This window comes from Mya arenaria, chromosome 3 (genome assembly GCF_026914265.1).
Source record: "Mya arenaria isolate MELC-2E11 chromosome 3, ASM2691426v1".
NCBI lineage: Eukaryota > Metazoa > Mollusca > Bivalvia > Myida > Myidae > Mya > Mya arenaria.
The window spans coordinates 90,533,837-90,554,726 of record NC_069124.1 but is presented as its reverse complement, the minus strand read 5'-3'; the positions used below and the strand labels follow the sequence as shown (position 1 = coordinate 90,554,726).

General features: G+C 37.2%; 1 protein-coding gene across 1 annotated transcript in view; it reads right to left on the bottom strand.

Annotated features, from left to right (window-relative positions):
- Positions 1–417: 417 nt before the first annotated feature.
- Positions 418–20,890, bottom strand: part of LOC128227986 (NBAS subunit of NRZ tethering complex-like) — a 40,202-nt gene continuing 19,729 nt past the window's right edge. Inside the window, exons 28-57 of the mRNA XM_052938989.1 lie at positions 19,474–19,536; positions 19,225–19,288; positions 18,963–19,021; positions 18,579–18,681; positions 18,085–18,308; positions 17,656–17,768; positions 17,465–17,544; positions 16,059–16,154; positions 15,723–15,844; positions 15,442–15,529; positions 13,991–14,299; positions 13,121–13,253; positions 12,599–12,823; positions 12,245–12,397; positions 9,163–9,229; positions 7,497–7,607; positions 7,054–7,298; positions 6,728–6,846; positions 6,374–6,466; positions 6,120–6,233; positions 5,859–5,947; positions 5,507–5,666; positions 4,756–4,928; positions 4,463–4,567; positions 4,177–4,285; positions 2,427–2,513; positions 2,043–2,200; positions 1,399–1,519; positions 1,128–1,256; positions 418–892 (exon numbers count right to left, since the gene is read on the bottom strand). Coding sequence (XP_052794949.1) covers positions 608–892; positions 1,128–1,256; positions 1,399–1,519; positions 2,043–2,200; positions 2,427–2,513; positions 4,177–4,285; positions 4,463–4,567; positions 4,756–4,928; positions 5,507–5,666; positions 5,859–5,947; positions 6,120–6,233; positions 6,374–6,466; positions 6,728–6,846; positions 7,054–7,298; positions 7,497–7,607; positions 9,163–9,229; positions 12,245–12,397; positions 12,599–12,823; positions 13,121–13,253; positions 13,991–14,299; positions 15,442–15,529; positions 15,723–15,844; positions 16,059–16,154; positions 17,465–17,544; positions 17,656–17,768; positions 18,085–18,308; positions 18,579–18,681; positions 18,963–19,021; positions 19,225–19,288; positions 19,474–19,536 — 3,997 coding nt within the window. The 3' untranslated portion in view covers positions 418–607. The remainder of the gene's footprint in view (positions 893–1,127; positions 1,257–1,398; positions 1,520–2,042; positions 2,201–2,426; positions 2,514–4,176; positions 4,286–4,462; positions 4,568–4,755; positions 4,929–5,506; positions 5,667–5,858; positions 5,948–6,119; positions 6,234–6,373; positions 6,467–6,727; positions 6,847–7,053; positions 7,299–7,496; positions 7,608–9,162; positions 9,230–12,244; positions 12,398–12,598; positions 12,824–13,120; positions 13,254–13,990; positions 14,300–15,441; positions 15,530–15,722; positions 15,845–16,058; positions 16,155–17,464; positions 17,545–17,655; positions 17,769–18,084; positions 18,309–18,578; positions 18,682–18,962; positions 19,022–19,224; positions 19,289–19,473; positions 19,537–20,890) is intronic.

Below are 20,890 nucleotides of genomic sequence, written 5' to 3'. Positions count from 1 at the left end.
GGATGTTCAAGAGATCCGTGCTTGTTCTTTAGCTTTTAGATTAAAGATTTTCCTAATTCTGAAGATTTTTCCTTGTTAGCACTGGTCTGTCCAGCTCCACCATATTCACCATTACAACTACTGGCAGTAGAGGGCCATGTACTTAATGCGCAAGAGTACTGCTACAAGCAAATGCCAATGTTTGCATGTTTTATTATGTTTTTTTAAGAGGCACAACTACCCAACTAATTTTAGCAAGTGATGAACCTTACAAATGCCCATCGTCACAAAAAATGTTCAATGTGAATGACTTGAAAGGTTCTGACCTTTAGCCATCCAAAGTGTTTGCACAATGCCACTATCACCATCAGGGCAACAATACCCTAACCTTTTTCTTCAATAACAAACAAATAATTTTTTTGGTAGATAAGCATTTAATTTCAATAAATATATCACAACTCACAAAACCATTAAAACTGAAATTTCCTTCTGCCCTTTAGAAACATTTCTCAAATTGTGAATTCGTAACTCTGAAGCATCTTATTTAATTTTCTTACCCTCAAAATGTCTAATATTCCAACAAAACTATTATTATTTAAGTGTTTAATAGCAACATGCAGTTATAAGATCACTTGAACCATTTAGACATAGCACCAAGAGCACCTCCAAACGTCTGTAATACTGGGGGCGTGGTCTTCACTTGATACATCAAGCTTCCAGCCTCAGCTTCATATCCATCCTCCTTCAATTGAACAGCCAATCCCTGCACAGAGAGGTACTCATGTGATCCCGGTTCTGGCTCTTGATTAGCTAGTAGATATTGCACAATGATTGGGTAATGCGCAGATGAAACCAATTGTGGGACTAGACGATGTCGCAAAATAAGAGTGATCAGCTCCGTATCTTCAGATATCTACAAAATGAAAATGATGTGCTTATTAGGGAAACAATGCAGTGAATGTTATAGTTTTATGTAATAGATTGAATTTATAACTTCACTTATATGTAGATTTTAAGTCATTTTCCTTTATTTGAATGTTATACAATACTTATCATATCAATAACAAACATATGCTGAAGTCACAGAGCATTGTGGAATGGAACAGGGGTTAGGCTGTTAGCCATAAGGGCATAGAATAGGGGTGCACCTGTGGCATATTGGCGAGGGTTAGCAGGGCAGGAGAGTGAAGGGCCGAGTATCCTGACATCAGGGCCAGCTTGACAGCCTCAGCACAGTGGCCTTGCGCTTCCAACTCCTCAAACAAAGACTCTGCCTCCTGTACACAAAATAAATATTGTTTTGTTAAAAATATAGGTGCTTTACATGTAAAACTAGATACTGACTTGAATTACACAAAATGAAATTGAAATTATAACCAATTACTGGTATGATTTGGTATTAAAGAAAATGTAGAATACCTGTCTAGAAAGTGTAGTGCATTCCGATTTCAAGGTTTCAAGAACTAATGAAGTGTTTTCACGACAGCCACTTTTTACCATTTCCTTCAATAGGGCAAACCAGGGCTTCTCAGGGTCACAGCTGATAAATAAATAAATAATAGCTTAAACATGGAATACATGTCATGGAGTTAAGCAAATATTAAAAAACATATAGTTTCTTGCTGTTAATTGAAAAGTGATGGCAAGAAAGGAGAAATTCCTTTTTTTTTATATACCCATCATAAATCCACACGCAATACACATCGCAAAATACGGAAGTCCGTATTCCACTCCTGTGCAATATGGCTGTATTCCACTCTTGTGACATCACGTCATAACAAGTATCGTTGTGCGATGTTAAAATAACATCATAAAACAAATTATAGTGTCGTTAAAATGACATTTATTATTAAAACATGGCTTTTAAGTGATCAGTAATGTATATAATTAAAGGGCTAGTAGTAATGGGTTTCGATCCAGAATGTCATATTTGACTGTCGTGGATTTTTGCAGATTTTGATGTCACTCAGCTTGCGCCTTGTGAATCTGCAAAATCCACTTGAGTCCAATCCAACCTTCCAGATCAAAACGCAGTATTAATAACCCTATTTAACATCACTCACATGTTTGCTGGGAAAGCAGGCCAGAGTTTGAGAAGCTTGACAAGGGCAAAGAACTCCAGTTTTCCCTGGTTTTCTCCCTTGGCTTGAATAGTCTTCTCAAGCAAGGTAAAAAACAACTTGCACCTGGATTTGGCGGTGGCTATCTCATCATGGCTGATCTGATATGTCATAAGTAAAAGAAGACCAAACAATGTTAAGACTTAATTAAACAGTCAATACATGTACATTTTAAACCATCGGGCAATTAAGATGCGGTTTGTGTAATAAAATGGTTTTGAAAAAGAAATTGAATAATAATATCTATCATGTGATTCCAGTTAATTTGATTAACAAAGCTCTTGACAAGTTTATCACTGGTGCTATAAGCCCAGAAAGAGGCTGTACCTTGCAATCATGCCAAGTGTCTGTGATAACAGCCTGGGTACGGTAGAGATGAAGCAGAACCATGTCCTCATCCGATAGCTTGAAACTCTGGAACACAGGTATGAAGGAATGATACGTTATTTACAAATTCACCATGTACACAATTCATGTAGATTCACCTTGAACTAAGTCAATACATGTATATTCACTATGGACTCAGTCAATATGTGTTAATTCACTTACGACACAGTCAATACATGTATATTCACTATGGACTCAGTCAATATGTGTTAATTCACTTACGACACAGTCAATACATGTATATTCACTATGGACTCAGTCAATATGTGTTAATTCACTTACGACACAGTCAATACATGTTAATTCACTATGGATACAATCAATACATGTTAATTCACTATGGACTAAGTCAATTCATGTTAATTCACTAAGGACAAAGTCAATAAATGTTAATTCACTATGGACTAAGTCAATTCATGTTAATTCACTATGGACTAAGTCAATTCATGTTAATTCACTATGGACTAAGTCAATATATGTTAATTCACTATGGACTAAGTCAATTCATGTTAATTCACTATGGACTAAGTCAATTCATGTTAATTCACTATGGACTAAGTCAATTCATGTTAATTCACTATGGACTAAGTCAATTCATGTTAATTCACTATGGACTAAGTCAATTCATGTTAATTCAGTATGGACTAAGTCAATTCATGTTAATTCACTATGGATACAATCAATACATGTTAATTCACTATGGATACAATCAATACATGTTAATTCACTATGGACTAAGTCAATTCATGTTAATTCACTAAGGACTAAGTCAATATATGTTAATTCACTATGGACTAAGTCAATTCATGTTAATTCACTATGGACTAAGTCAATTCATGTTAATTCACTATGGACTAAGTCAATTCATGTTAATTCACTATGGACTAAGTCAATTCATGTTAATTCACTATGGACTAAGTCAATATATGTTAATTCACTATGGACTAAGTCAATTCATGTTAATTCACTATGGACTAAGTCAATTCATGTTAATTCACTATGGACAAAGTCAATGTGCGTTATTCACTAAGGACACAATCAATACATGTTAATTCACTATGGATACAATCAATACATGTTAATTCACTATGGATACAATCAATACATGTTAATTCACTATGGATACAATCAATACATGTTAATTCACTATGGATACAATCAATACATGTTAATTCACTATGGACTAAGTCAATTCATGTTAATTCACTAAGGACTAAGTCAATACATGTTAATTCAGTATGGACTCAATCAATACATGTAAATATTCACTAAGGACACAGTCAATAAGACTGTGTTAATTCACAAATGTCATAGTCAATATGTGTTAATTCACAAAGGACTCTGTCCATACATCTAAATTTACTATGGACTTTATATTCATTATCATGGACTCAAGTACTATTGCTGCCTGTTGTTGGCTGTCAATCATATAAGTGGCACACCTGGTGGCCTTAAATTTTAGTATGGGAGCAGTCTAGCAGCTTTAATTTAGGAGTTTTGTCAGGTGATTCTTTTACATCCATTACTGGCAGTATTTTGACTTTCCCCAAACTTGCTAAGAGGGATATCGTGCATGAGGGATGGAGTAAACGTCACTGCTAATAAACATTCATCATCTTTAAATCCTAATTCCATTTGCAAACAGTGCTGACCTTTTCCAGTATGTGAAGAACATAGTAACAGTGCTGACCTTTTCCAGTATGTGTAGTACATCTAGGCGTGGCTGGACTTCAACACTGGAGTCTGAGCAGAAAGGCCGCAGCTGGGACAAAAGTCGCTCTGACGTCAGCAAGGAACCACTGGGTGTAAACAAAGTCTCATATCATTACACATAAAATAATTTCTCTCAGTCAAAAGTGCATCTAAAACAATATACATTTATTGTTATCATTTTCTCTCAGTCAAAAGTGCATCTAAAACAATATACATTTATTGTTATTATTTTGGTTACATTGAAGATTGAATGGAAAACCTACCCATCTTCTATGTGCTCTTGTATGTTCTGTACAACATTCCGCAGGCTCTCTAGGCATGACAAGGGCTCGGTCTTCACCAACGGTGTAAATGTACTTGGCTTTCCACTGAAATCATGTCAGTGCTTGTGTAGTAGATTTAAAATACCAATTTGTTTTAATTCCCTATCCAGGAACCAGTTGTTTATACTTTAATTTCATCACATTTAGAGTATAGAAATATATATATATATATATAAATAGTTAATGACTTTGAATCTTGATATATTTTTAAAGGTGCAAACTATGACTGTTACCTGAGGGTAAGTAGTATGTGCTTTGTGCTGTCATGCACTAGTGATTGCAGAGAGCACACATCCCTATGACTGTCTGTATCATTCATCAGTGGTCCCATCACCCCTAGCAACTCACTCACCGTCTCCAGGGGCAACAACCCTTCCAGAACTATACTGATAAGGAGCTCATATACCTGAAAATAAAATATTATCAATTTACTTACCTTTGCTAATGAAGTAAGCATTTGAAGAATTTCATGCATTGAATGATTGTGTCTTTAAGTGTTCCCAAACCTGACATGTGAATTTCAAATCAAGTGCAACATCAATATCCTGTCTTTGACTTCTCAAATCAAAGGAAACTGACTGCTGTCATCAGCAATTCTTTAACATATCACCTGGCACTAACTATTGAAAAGGTGGGCTCATACCCCTGCAAGGCATCTATAAATTTACAGATTGCATTGTTTTACATCAATCATCCAACTTAATAGTACCTTTAAATTACACTCACAAGGATGTCACGTTTATACGAATATCTTTGGTGCCGAAAACCTACTGTTCAAAACTTGTTTTGGAGTGGTTCAAATTGACTGTATTTTCATTGCAAAATGATATTGTTAACATGAGTATTAACTGACTAATGAGTATGCTTTGGTTATTTCATTTGCAAACAGTAATATATTAACTTTTCAGAAAGTAGATTTAAAGTCACTTTTCACAAGCTTATAATGGTCCATTTTAACTAATTAAATGTAAAGTGTTTTCCTACTACTTGTCTGTCTCCCTTCGAAAGGTTGTAGATTTGGAAGTACTCCTGCACTCTAGTGACCTCTGATGAGGCCATTGTCATGACAACCATGTCACTCAGTGTGGACAGATGTTGAAGATAGCCATTGACAACAGTGCAGGTGCTCTCCCAGGAGGACTTCCTGCACAGAAACATTGCAGTTAACATCAGATATAGAAGTGTCTCGTTTCAGTTTGTTTGATGCAAGTTAAAACCCATTCACCAATAGATCTTATCATAGAAGAAAACTAGAACATAGTTTTGTTCAGATAAATACTCTAAAACAAATTTAAAGAAATTTGCAATACAAGAGGTGTTCAGCCAAGCCACTTACATATCTTCTGCCAGTTTCTTCTTGCTCATTTGCTGACGAGCAATCTTCAATGATCTCTTGCAGATCTCATGACGACATTCCGCATCCAACTTGAAATAAATTAACAACTAATTATGGAGTGCCAATAATACAAATCATGATATACCCACAAAAGATCCTTTTATGATCGCTATGTAGAGCATAAAATTGATAGAAATTGTGGTAAATTGTTTAAATTGACAAGCTACCAATGTTGTATTTTCATTATGTTTCTTGACTCACAGAGGTGGTTGCCCGTGTTGTGTAGAGGACAGCCTGGAGGAAGTGGGGCAGCTGTTCTGGCTGGAGCTTTTGGAGAAATTCCCCGCATGCCTCGTAACGGTGCACCCACCCAGCCTGAAACACAAGTCAATTACACTATCTGAAGCACAACCTTTAGCTCAAATATAGTTTGGAAAAACAACAAACCAATAAGCAATATATACATGCCGATAACAAGTATGTAACAATTTTTTTTCTCAAAAAAGCTAACATACTGAGTTTTCTGGCTGCTTTTTCCCATCTCCTTCCCAGAAGTACTTGACAGCCCAAGCACAGTACACTACACTTGCATCCAGGGTTCCCCCTTTCTGGAAAGAATAGTAACAGTTTGAAACATATAAAATAAATTTCATAATTGCTGATGAATGCATTTTTTATCAATCATTTATTATTACTAACATGTACAGTCATTAATACTACGCATCTAACACATTAAGAAATCACTGTTTATGGGTTAAGAAGAGTACAATGCAAAGATCTGACAATCATTGATCAAGAGCAATTTACTGAAAACTATGTTAAATCTTTGTTTTTGAGGGAAAAACACAACCATTGTATGGAGTACGCACCCCATCAGGAATATGTTTGGCAAGTTTGGCGAAGGTTGTTATGTTGGTGTTGGTGAGACAAGGGGAGAGTACCTCCATCACGGAGCCACCACTCTCCAGCAATCTCTTGTAGTCCAAACCTGCAACAGTCACCCTTTAAAATGAACAACTTTGCATATTCTATATTACTATAATTTTTTTTTTTTTAAATACATGAAGTAACAAAATTTATATATTTATACTTGTACTTATGTATTTTGCAACTATCTTCAATTGCATACATGTCTGTTTATGTAATTCATTTTTAGCAGCACTAAAATCGTTTTTAAGCAAAGTGATAAACAGACCTGCTGCCACAGATTTCAGCTTCTTGAGCAGCTTGACATGACCATCTGCAGTAAGGCCCCCTTGTAATGGGCTGTCACATTTCTGCATGGTTGTGTAGTAATACGTCAACAGGGCGTGGTCAGTCCCCTCCAGATCTGGGTACACCCGTGTGGTCATGTGATTACAGAAGTCTGCAGGCCTGCCGCTCAATGCCTCAACCAAACCAAGCTTGGTCACTCTTGTTTGTAGTTCCTCTATATCAAGCCTGAAAGGTGTAGCCAAACAAAATGGTGCTTAATAAAATTAAATTTAATACCAATCTAAAAATAAAGATATTTCCAAAAGTGTTTAATTCATTCAGCCTTTTATAACACAAAAACTCAGATATAAAAAGTAATGTATATTTTCAGATAGATTACACAAACAATTTATATACATGTGTATGATAATGAATCAGTTTTACCCTGGCTCTGAGAAAAGGGCCTCTATTTGAGCAGCATACACCTGCCATACAGGGATGTTGTTTTTCTCTGCCAGTGACACAGCTATCTCATAAATGTTCTCCTCTTGGCTCCTACACATTTCAGTATAGAAAGCTTGATGTACTAGACAGTAATGAGGACATGATATAATAGACAAGTGATTAAGCAAAGTAGATGGAATGGAAATAAAGTGTTTGTAAAATATTCCAACCGAAACATGCAACATGTTTGCAGAGTGATGGACTCTAATGAATATTGGATACAAGATACGAGTATGATTACATTTTTTTTTTAAATAAAAGAATATTGTATACGTTTGACAGTCCACAGTTTCAAAATAATAAAATATTTCATCAAAGCAAACATTTTGATTAAGATTGGAACTGAAATATAAAAAAAACATAGGCTCAGAAGGTTTTTCTAAGATTTGACCGAGTGATCAAGTTTTTGACCCCATGCGACCTAGTTTGAAACTAATCCAAGATTTCATTGAAGCAAATATTCTGATTGAGTTTCATGAAAATTGCCTAAATTTGTTCTTCTTTTTAGCTAGATTTGACCTCATGACCTAGTTTCTGACAACATGACCAATTCTTAAATGTCTACAATGATAACATCAAGGGGAAGATTTTGACCAGAGCTTTAAACAAAGTCTGACAGATTAATGCCATTATTTGGTTCCGGAAATGATTTTTGTAAGACTTGACCTAGTTTCTAACCACATGTGACACAGTTTTAAACTAATTATTAATGAAATCATTCAGATTAAGTAACATAGATATTGGACCAGATATATTGCCCCTAGTATGTTCCCAATATTTCCTCTAAGATTTGACCTTGTGACCTTGTTTTTGACCCAATGTTACCCACTTTTAAAATGCAGTGAGATTTTGTCAAGGCTTACATTCTGTCCAAGCTTGAAAACAATCTGACCAATCATTATGATTTGGTTCCAGAATAGACCTTTTGACCTTATTTTCCCCTTGATGAACTCTTGGACAAATTAAAAACTGGTTCACATGTTATTGTAACATTCTAATTAAAATTGATGAATAGTGAACCAAATAAAACCACACGGTCATTTTTGTAATGAAAAACTGATGTTTCCCCCTATGCACATAGTCTCAATAAACTGAAGATTTGTAGAGATATAGAGCGGATATGAATTATGGTCTTATCACTCATATGACCTTTTAACTCCTAGTGTGACCTTGACATTGAACCAAGCTGGTTGTCACATACGCTCTGCAGATCATCCAAATACAGTGACCACTGGACATGAAATATAGTCATATGACCTTTGACCTCTAAGTGTGACCTTTACCCAGCTGGTTGTTACATGCACTCTGCACATCATCTCAATACGGTGAACATTTGTGGCAAGTTATTTCAAAATCCTTCAAATGGTTCAAAATACATGGAGCTTTTACCTAATACCTAATTTTAAGTCACATGTCTCGTGATGTGACCCAGTTTTAAATGTTTTCAATATTTCAACAAGGGATATATTCTGATTATTAAGTTTAATGAATATTGGACAAAATCCATAAGATATGGTTAAAACCTTCGGTTCAGCAGGGGATAACAAAATTGCATACACAGGATATGATGCATTCAACAATATTAAGTTCACTATGTTTTTCTTACATTGCCAGTCCTAATATAGTTTCTTCTTTATATTCTGGATCCGAAGCAAACCGACCAGTGTCAATACCTATTTAAAACACAAACAGTACCTAGTAAATACACATACAGAAAGTGCATGACATAAAACAATTATTTCACGTTAAAATCCTTTTCATTTATTATCTGGTAAATAAGAATTGCAAAATCAGCAAATGCAGTATAAACCATCATCAACAACAATAATTAAGGCGATTTGATTATTAATGAATATATATGTTTTGATGTATGGTTAAAAACATGTGTTAACGTTCACATTGCCATCTTGTCCAAGCAAAATAACATTAATATAATTCTTCAAAAACATAAACATTCAATTCAACACAGTTATGGTTATACAAATGGGTACAAATATATAGCCATCAGCTATTTCCTGATATTCACTCTTTTTCTTGATGTTGTAACAACGTACTTGTTCCTAAATGGAAGTAGCTTGAAACACTGAAGCAGTTATGATATTAAGTTGTACACAAGTCCCATTTGCCATCAACCAGTCTTTCAATTTTAATTAACTTCTTTCACCAATTTTAAAAACAAATTTAGAGGCGATTTTGTAAAAACTAGTTCCAGCATAATGATACCTGTACAACACACAGTACCACATTGCACATCATCTATTGATGCTTCAAGTTTCATTCTTTTCCATCCATGTTTGTTCACATTCTTATGAAAAGTAAATGCATTTGCTAAAGCACTTTACTTCAAGAAAGAGAATAAAGTTCTTGTAATGTGCACAAGTCAAACATGTAATGCCATTTGGTTAAAACAATATTTATTTTTTAAAAACCTTTTTGATTTCAAGATATATAAAGTTTATGCATAATCAAAGCCTTTGCTGTGCCAATAACAGGTAGAGAAAAGACACGTGATTTACAAACAAAACAAACTAACCAGGAAAGATAATTAGTATCTCAAATGGCCGAGAGTGTAAGATAGGTTCATCCTGACCCTAGCATAGGGTGTTTTGTGGAAACGAGGTTTACGAGTTTCTGAAAAACACCCTGCATGATGGCTGGGATGAACCTATCTAACACAAGCAGCTATGGTAGACGCTTTTTCTCCCACCTCAGTTAAACAAAATTTAGTAGAAATGTTCGTCTTTTTTACTGGAACTCTTTTGTGCGTAGTGAAAATAAATGCGTATAGATATGTGATAATTCATGGTTGTCATGGATATGTGCGCAATGATGCAGATTATGTAAATAGTCATATCAGTCTTTAAAAAGTTCTGAGGAGAGTGAAGCATTTGAAAAGTGTGTGAACACTTTTTTATGATGACATTTAAAGTGAGAAATAATTAATTACTATTTTAAATATTGCCACAAGACAAGGTTTCTATGATGCTTCAGACGACAACAAGGGAAGTAACTACAATGTAATGACCATTAAAAAGGAGTTCCATATGGGTACTTGTTTTATCTTTGCCCTTGGGCAAGATTATAAGTATCTTCCATGGCGGAGAGTGTTAGATAGGTTCATTCAGATCCGAGCGTAGGGTGTTTTGCAGAAACGAGGTTTACAGAGTTTCCGCAAAACACCCTGCGCGAGGGTCGGGATGAACCTATCTTACACGAGCGGTTATGGTAGATGCTTTTTCTCCCACCTCAGTTAAAGAAAATTAAGTAAAAATGATTTTTTTTGCCGGAACTCTTTTGTGCTTAGTGAAAATAATTGCGTACGAATATGCAATAATTCGTGGTTGTCATGGATATTCGCGCAGTGATTCAGAGTATGTAAATGGTCTGATCGGTCTTTAAATAGTTCTAAGAAGAGTGAAGCATTATTTCTTGAAAGGTGCGTGAAAACTGTTTTTCTGGTGACATTTGAAGCGAGAAATAATTAACTTGCATTCTAAATATTGCCACCAGACAAGGTTTCCATGATGCACTACAGACGACATTCTTCAACAAGGGAGGTAATAACAATGTGGTGACCATTAAAAGAAGTTCCATACGGGCATTTTATCTTCGCCCGTGGGCAAGATTAGAATTTTTAGCATGGTTAAATTAATGGATCTACATATCTGAGGTGGGAGAAAAGAATTTCTAGCATGGTCAATTTATCGGATCTTCTTTTTTGAGGGGGAAGAAAATTAATGTAAAGATTGAAGATAAGGCAGCTTTGAAGCTTGTGCTTTGTCTACCTAATGCCATTAGTTTTTTTTCAATATATTGGGCATTGAGATTGAGCATTTTTTTCTAATCAAAGGAGGGACATTGGTAACAAGGTGTCACAGGGTTATGGTACTACACACACACGTTCACACTGCCATAATGATATACTGATACTTAAGTTTCATACAATTCATTTTAAAACTTAAGGCTCTGTAAGAAGTAAATTGGTTTGCTGAATTATCATAAGTATACAAAGGGTCATTATTCTGACAGTATTTTAGGATGGAGTTATACAGCTTATACTACTTGTCACAAAAGAGCATATTGGTACTGTGAGTAAACTTATAAAGTTTGAAGTTTACAGGTTGTTTACTATAGGACACCCGCATTATGCAGGGCCCTGATAAATGATGACAAGAAACGCCGCAATGTGACGAAACCAGGTTTTTAATGATTGACAGAAGAACTTCAGCCTGTGTCTGTTTTCTATTTTTAGCAACAGTGACCTTGACCTTGAATCTAGGGACCCCAAACGCAATCCCATGAAAGGTCTCCATAAACTCTTCCTTTATACCTGGTTTGGTTAAGATAAGTAGACCCTGTCTAAAATTATTTAGTGTCAACTGTTTTTCTATTTTTAGTAACAGTGACCTCGACCTTGAATCTAGGGACCCCAAAACGCAATCCCATGAAAGTATCCATAAACTCTTACTATAGACCAAGTTTGGTCAAGATATGTCAACCCTTACTAAAGTTATTCAGTTTGATCCGTTTTTCTATTTTTAGTAACAGTGACCTTGAACTTGAACATAGGGACCCCAAAGATATGTCAACCCTTACTAAAGCTAATCTGTTTCATAGTTGAGTTTGACGCCGCCCGCCCGCACTATGTGAAAACCTGGTTAAAAAGTCTACTACAGTGTAATGAGTACCTCTGCTGAGCCTGGAGAGTATCTGGGCCTGCCTGTAGTCCTCCAGCCTCTCCCGGTACTGCCGCACCTTGGTTACCAAGGCAACCACAGACTCTGGCCAGCTTACATCCCGCTGACCACACACAACACTGGTCACATGACGCATCACCTTCACTGGAAAACAGCACTAACAATGGAGAAAACTTTGTACCGGTCATAGTCATAATACATTATATCTTTACAAATAATCTTTATTAAACTGATTAAAAAATCCAATTAATAAAACCAAGCTTTTATAAGAAAAAAACACATAAGGAATTGATATCATCATATGTTATTTGTTATTGTACTCAATTCATAAGTGAACTGTTTTACCTGGGTCATTGACATACAGGGGTGAGAGGTGTGGAAGGTCAGATGGCCGAAGGGCAGTGTACAGCTGCAGGCAGTAGTAGTAGAGTGCAAGCTGCAGAGATATGTCTGTTACCGGGTGGGCAGAGAAACATGGCTCTGCCTCCATGGGGGGCCGCATGGCTAACAGGTATGCCAGACTCAATGTGCTGTCTATGCTGAAACTCTCAGTTGCCAGCTGCAACAACACTGTAACATACATGGACACACTGGCCTTTGGATAAAAGGGTATTAAAGGCAGAAAAATTAGAATTTTTTTTTTTTAAATTTCGGGGAATTTTTACCTCCCGCCGGGAGACCGGGGGATGGATCGAAATTCTGGATAATTTTTCCCTTGGCCGGGGGATATGGCATGTATGTGCATGTCTGCATACCATTTTCTTATTCATTCGAGCATAGCTTGAAACTTTGAAAAACATAATAATTTTACTAAGAAACAGAGTTTTCATGACCATACAACTTGAATGACCCCTCTACATTTAATACCTGCAGTTGTGGAGTGAGATTTCTCTCCCTCTGTCAGCATTTCCTCCAGGAGTGCAGCGTGCAGCAGCTTCTCGGCAACCTGAGGTGCCATCCCATCACTTGACTCTCCTATGTGGCGGAAGTCCGACTCTTCCTTTTAACAAACACCATTATGAATTTCCAGAATACTGGAATAATATTGTGTACATTTAACCTTTTCCAAAACAATAGCTGTCATAGTAAGAGCTGCCCCAGTTTAATGGATTATCCAATCACTGATATGCCTATATTCAGTAAGAGTCATAATAAGCTAAAAGTATATGCAAGACCCCATGTTGGTTGACCTAAAGTGTGGAGTAAGAGTTAGGGAAGTGGGGTTTGCATGTGGCAGGTCATCTTTATGTACTTATGTGCCAAATCATTTTAAAATTCATCTGTTCATGATAAAGCACGGACACAACCAACTATAATCCATATATGTGCATATATGCAGCCTTCCTAAATGATTAAACTCATAGTGACCTTAAACTTTAATGCACGGTAATGGGTCTTACACGCCCAACATCTCCTCTACGTACTGAACACATGGCCAATTAATTTTAAAATCTTCTCTGTGCATGACAAATCATCATCATGAACACTGATTATCTATGTGCATATATTCAATCTATGATAATTAAAGTATGACCTTGAACTTTGAAGTCAGGAAATGGGTTTTCATGCATCACATCAGCTTGATGTAACAAAACTTGCTAAATTATTTTAAAATCCATCAGTGCATAACAGCTACAGCCCGGACACAGAAAATTGAAAGGACTGACATAGGCACAGATGGAAAGATGGATAGATCTATTCTAATATGCCAATGATGACATAGTATAGTACTCATACCTCATTTTCAAAGCAGTGTTCAATGAGCCCCTCATAAAAGGGATGGCAAGCCTGCTTGTGAAGTCCTACATTCCTGTTGGTGAGATCATTTGATGCCTGACGGTTCACCTGCCTCGTCAGTTTGTTCACTGTTCCCTGCCACCAGCGGGCATCTGTTACTGTAGACAGCACTGCCCTCGTTGTCTCACCCGTAGATGTCAGGATTTTATGTGTGTGCTGGAGGGCAGCCCGTGCAGAAAATGGGCTCACTCTAGCCCCGGAGTCCTCACTAGTCTCCTCTACGCGCGAACTTATACCTTCACACAGCACCTACAAAAGCAGCAGCAACATGGAAAAATGTAGTCATTAAAATAAAAGTTAAAATTTATGACTACAGTACAATATTGTAATCGCAATAAATGAATCAAAGATTATTTCAAGCTTTTCCCTTAAACTATTAAAACATTATATTGTATTTTATATATAGATAGCTGTATCTAGCGCAACAAAAAATACCAGAAAGTCTTATATATACATGTAATTCAAGAAAGAGACATGTTTACATTAATGCATGTATACATGTGTTTCGCTCACAGCTCTTGCCTGCAGTACAGGCTCTATCATATCTGTGTTTTGATCACAGCTCTTGCCTGCAGTACAGCCTCTATCATATCTGTGTTTTGATCACAGCTCTTGCCTGCAGTACAGGCTCTATCATATCTGTGTTTTGATCACAGCTCTTGCCTGCAGTACAGACTCTATCATATATGTGTTTTGATCACAGCTCTTGCCTGCAGTACAGGCCCTATCATATCTGTGTTTTGATCACAGCTCTTGCCTGCAGTACAGGCCCTATCATATCTGTTTTTTGATCACAGCTCTTGCCTGCAGTACAGGCCCTATCATATCTGTGTTTTGATCACAGCTCTTGCCTGCAGTACAGACTCTATCATATATGTGTTTTGATCACAGCTCTTGCCTGCAGTACAGACTCTATCATATCTGTGTTTTGATCACAGCTCTTGCCTGCAGTACAGGCCCTATCATATCTGTGTTTTGATCACAGCTCTTGCCTGCAGTACAGGCCCTATCATATCTGTGTTTTGATCACAGCTCTTGCCTGCAGTAGAGGTTCTATCATATCTGTGTTTTGATCACAGCTCTTGCCTGCAGTAGAGGTTCTATCATACCTGTGTTTCGATCACAGCTCTTGCCTGTAGAACAGGCCCTATCATATCTGTGTTTTGATCACAGCTCTTGCCTGCAGTAGAGGTTCTATCATATCTGTGTTTTGATCACAGCTCTTGCCTATAGAACAGGCCCTATCATATCTGTGTTTTGATCACAGCTCTTGCCTGTAGAACAGGCCCTATCATACCTGTGTTTCAATCACAGCTCTTGCCTGTAGAACAGGCCCCATCATACCTGTGTTTTGATCACAGCTCTTATCTGCAGTAGAGGTTCTATCATACCTGTGTTTCGATCACAGCTCTTGCCTGTAGAACAGGCTCTATCATATCTGGGCTGCAGTATGTCACCGCAAAAGACAGTAGATCCAGTCTGAAATTATACATTTTACTAAACATTGTATTAACGCCCACAAGCTCTCTTAATTGGGTGGATCTACAACGTATATACATGTGAAAACAGAGCAATTGCTTTTTCAATGATCTTAAATCAACTTTATAAATTTTAACAGGTTTTAAACAAAATTTAATTGGTCCATTATTCTTGATAAAAGTTAGGCAGTTACCTAGCATGTACGTTTGTGAATGCAGCATGTTCTGCAAGGTCCACACACACATCCCAGGCCGGGCCGTGACATAACGAAATCAGCTCTTTACATAACTCATAGGCACATGCCACATCATCATTCTAATTTGTAAGCAAATAATAATTATAATAATTATGGCTTTATTTGAGGTCAATAACATATTTCATTTTATATACTCTTTCAGTTAACTTATAACTGTATTAAGCATTTAATCCATGTTATGAATAAAATTCTTATTTTAATAGTACAATGCAAATGAAATTTTACACAATTATTCACAGTCACTTATTATAATGTAATCAGTTGAAGCATCACCTTGAGAGCGTGCATGGCAAGCAGGTGTAGAACTTGGCCATCTCTCTCGTCCTGCTCCTCCCCACCCACACGCAGCAGGTGACCCAGACGCAACACCTGCACACGCAAAAACAACAGTTGGATACCATCAGTACAGGCACACATACATGTACATGTACTAGAATACCCTGATCTACTTGGGTGATAATGCTCATTGTTTTTGTTATGATCTTAATATGTTTATTATATATAACTGTTTGACATTATATTGACAGGTATTAACTACTTGCTTTCATGTTTTAAATACTGATATCATTTGTTATACTAGAGTTTGCAAATAAACTGACTAAATCATTCTTGTCAATCATTTAAAACAAGCTCGAACGATTTCATTTTGCACCAGAGAAACAATCAATTTATACTGTACAAACATTGTTTCTGTTTCTGCAATTCAAAGAGTTTTATTTGTCACTATGTCATTCTTTCATGATTAATTAAAAGCTATGATTAAAGTGGTCAGTTGCACTAAAACTGCACATGTATAGATTAAGGTGTATAGATGCTTTGTGGGATGTGAGCCTGCCTCTTCAGTAGTTAGGTCCTGGTGATATGTCAAAGTATTTGCTAATTCGCTGATGTCTGCAGTTGGTTTCTTTTGATGTGAGAAGTCCATCCAAAAGCTATAGATGTTGCAGATGATTTGAAATTAACTTGATGGATTAAGGTGTATCAAATGCCATAATTATACAAGGCTTTATAAACTTGACATCATAAGTTCAATTGCAAACAGTTGTATATTGATAAATACTTGTTACATACTGATAATATATTTATGCAGGCTTTCCGTTTTCATTAATCAAGAGGTTGTCATGTGACAAACCAAAAACAGTGAGACTCAAAAGTATACAGATGTTGCATGGGCGTTTGTTAAACAGTCAAAACTGTTGTCCCGGGTTGAAATGTTGTCTGAGGCCGATACTGTTCACTGGTCAACAGTTCAAAACATTGTAATGTTGATAACTATTTGTAAAACGGTCAAAAATAGTGAATTACATTTATACAGGGCATTGGGTAATAATTTTTTTTATATTTGTAAACAAATCCTCATGCATAACAGAACGTAATGTGATTCCCGTTGTAATCTATGATAAAAAATAATCGCCCAAAGCAGAATTAATGTCAGGGACATCATTTTTGAAGCATAGCACATTTGGGCGTAATGAATCAAATTATCATGTAAAACTTGTTTTAAGAATATAATTCTAAGAGCATATACTGGTATCAAAACATGTGAAATCGTTGTATATCCCTTTTTAAGGGTTAAAATTGTCCACAAAACAGGACTACACCAATATCATCAGTCAACAACTGTATAATATCTGCCTTTGTTTGCCCCTTCTTCCAATACTGTACACTATTCCTCTGACCTTCTGTTTGTGTTTGTAGTTGGTTGGGCTGGCGTCCAGGGCCCTTTTGACCAGCTCCAAGCGCTCCTTACACAGACGCACTGCAAACAGAAAAACCAGATCCATATACCGACCCTCATAAAACTTGCATTCTCATGTCACAATGCACACATAACAATACTTTAATGGTCATATATAATTTCTAGTGTTACCTTGCAGTGGAAGAATACTGACGCCAAAGTCATCTAGAATGGAAAGAGAGGAGATAAGGTCAAGTTCCTCCTGTACACCAGCCGGACGGTCCTGGATTAGCGACAGACAACTCCTGATATAGACAGAAGATAGAAGACTCATTTTCTAGCACCAGGCATTTCCTGACATAGATAGTAGACTCATTTTCTAGCACCAGGCATTTCCTGACATAGATAGTAGACTCATTTTGTAGCGATAGGCAACTCCTGACATAGATAGTAGTCTCATTGTCAAGATATTCATTACTAAGATAAGACAGAACAAATATAAAGAATTTCAGTAATTACTGTTTAGTTTCTACATCAAATAACTTCAGTAAATAACATGCGAATCTGTGTCATGCAAGTTTCATTTCTACGCAACAGTCTACATTCATTATAAGCAATCACCTGGCAAGATTGATGCACATGTCAGAGAGATTAGCGGAGGAGTTGAAGTACTCCTCGGCAGCTTGAAGGACGAGGTGGACAGCACGCTGATATGGCACACGCGTATGCATAGTGTACAAGAGAGGAGTGGGGTGGTTGGAATCCCCCTGGCTCCGCTCAACCAGTGTGTCAGCCAACTTGATGTAACTCGCACGACTGCTACACAGCAGGCTCTCCACGAACACCTGCAATACCCATGTACTTACATACTGTCAAATAAGTGATATACAGTCAAAATGACACTGGTGAAACTGTAGATTTAATAAAGTTGCTGATCTACGTTATTCCATCATGATGGGTATGGAACAACAACAAAGTCATCTAATCATTGAAGAGATTCCATTCACTATTTTGACCTCCTTGCTGACATTGAAGAGTCTGCAAAAAAACCCTAAATTTTGACCTCCTTGTTGTATATACAAACACTTTACATGAACATACTATTCTGATCCTACCTCATGGCCGAGAGCCTGTGAGACACAGCGGTAAACTTTGTCCTGTAGCTCCATCATGTCCGCATGCAGCTGGGCCCACTGGTTGAATGTAACCTCACCCTCTCTGAACACACACAGTAACAATAATAATCTTCATATGGCTGCAGAAAGTGAGCAAAAGAACTTGAAACTCATAACTTCTTTGTCGTCATAAAGATGTTAACACTGCACCCTTTTTGACCACATGTTAAAATATCTTTAGAAGAATATTCATTACAGTTAAATTAACAAAAGTGCATATATATTATATGTCTGACAAACAAAACAAATTTACTTCTATTTCAATACATTTTTTGGTCTGATCTGATCAAATAAGTACTTGGACAATGTTAAATGTATGTTTACCTTCTGCCAACAAGTCTGGTGAGTTTGATCATTAGCTGTTCTCCCTCATCCCCATTTGACTGGAAAAAAATAAGCATACATTACAGGGAGAGCCCTGAACACCTGGCAATTTTACTAAGAAAACACAAACAGAAATATCAGGGGGACCTGTACACCTCACAAATTCACTAAGTCAAGTAGGAAATCATTACAAATTACAACTTTCACCGTATAACTTATATGAAACAATAAACAGTGTAAGGAAATGCCTTGCGGAACCCACCTCTGAATCCCTCATGTAGTGGACAGGCTTCTTCACTCCATACTTTGCCAAAATTTTGGCAGCACTGAAACATGTCCACATTAAAATAATACACCTATATTTTGAAAATGTTCTGGACTTGGTTGTATTTTCAGTAGTAATCAAGACAAAAACAGTGATAAAATATCAAATGTATGATGCTGTCAATCAATCAATATTTTAGCACAAACATATTCAAAATTCACATCTGCTACTCCAATTAATACTCACAAGAGATGGTTTTCCACTTTGTCTACCTCTGTATGCAGCTTCTGAATATCCTTTGTGTCTGCTCTGTAATAAAAAACACATACTTTTTATGGATTTGTTTTTGTTTAATACCATTGAAAGCACATAATTTAATACTTCTTCACACAGACAACAAAAAAATGTAAGTTATAAAAATACTTCCCAGTAAACATTTTTTCTGAAAAATAACTAACATGCTTATGTTCCTTCGCATTATAATCACAAAGTTTAGAAATGACACAGTGTATACATGATGATTACAATGTCCCCATCTACCTACCCATATCCAGGCTTGGGCAAACACATAACAATGACCCCATCTACCTACCCATATCCGGGCTTGGGCAAACACATAACAATGACCCCATCTACCTACCCATATCCGGGCTTGGGCAAACACATAACAATGACCCCATCTACCTACCCATATCCAGGCTTGGGCAGACACATAACAATGACCCCATCTACCTACCCATATCCGGGCTTGGGCAAACACATAACAATGACCCCATCTACCTACCCATATCCAGGCTTGGGCAGACACATAACAATGACCCCATCTACCTACCCATATACAGGCTTGGGCAAACACATAACAATGACCCCATCTACCTACCCATATCAGGGCTTGGGCAAACACATAACAATGACCCCATCTACCTTCCCATATCAGGGCTTGGACAAACACATAACAATGACCCCATCTACCTTCCCATATCAGGGCTTGGGCAGACACATAACAATGCAGACACATAACAATGACCCCATCTACCTACCCATATCAGGGCTTGGGTAGACACATAACAATGACCCCATCTACCTACCCATATCAGGGCTTGGGCAGACACATAACAATGACCCCATCTACCTACCCATATCAGGGCTTGGGTAGACACATAACAATGACCCCATCTACCTACCCATATCAGGGCTTGGGTAGACACATAACAATGACCCCATCTACCTACCCATATCAGGGCTTGGGCAGACACATAACAATGACCCCATCTACCTACCCATATCAGGGCTTGGGCAGACACATAACAATGACCCCATCTACCTACCCATATCCGGGCTTGGGCAGACACATAACAATGACCCCATCTACTTACCCATATCCGGGCTTGGACAGACACATAACAATGACCCCATCTACCTACCCATATCAGGGCTTGGGCAGACACATAACAATGACCCCATCTACCTACCCATATCCGGGCTTGGGCAGACACATAACAATGACCCCATCTACCTACCCATATCCGGGCTTGGGCAGACACATAACAATGACCCCATCTACTTACCCATATCCGGGCTTGGGTAGACACATAACAATGACCCCATCTAACTACCCATATCAGGGCTTGGGTAGACACATAACAATGACCCCATCTACCTT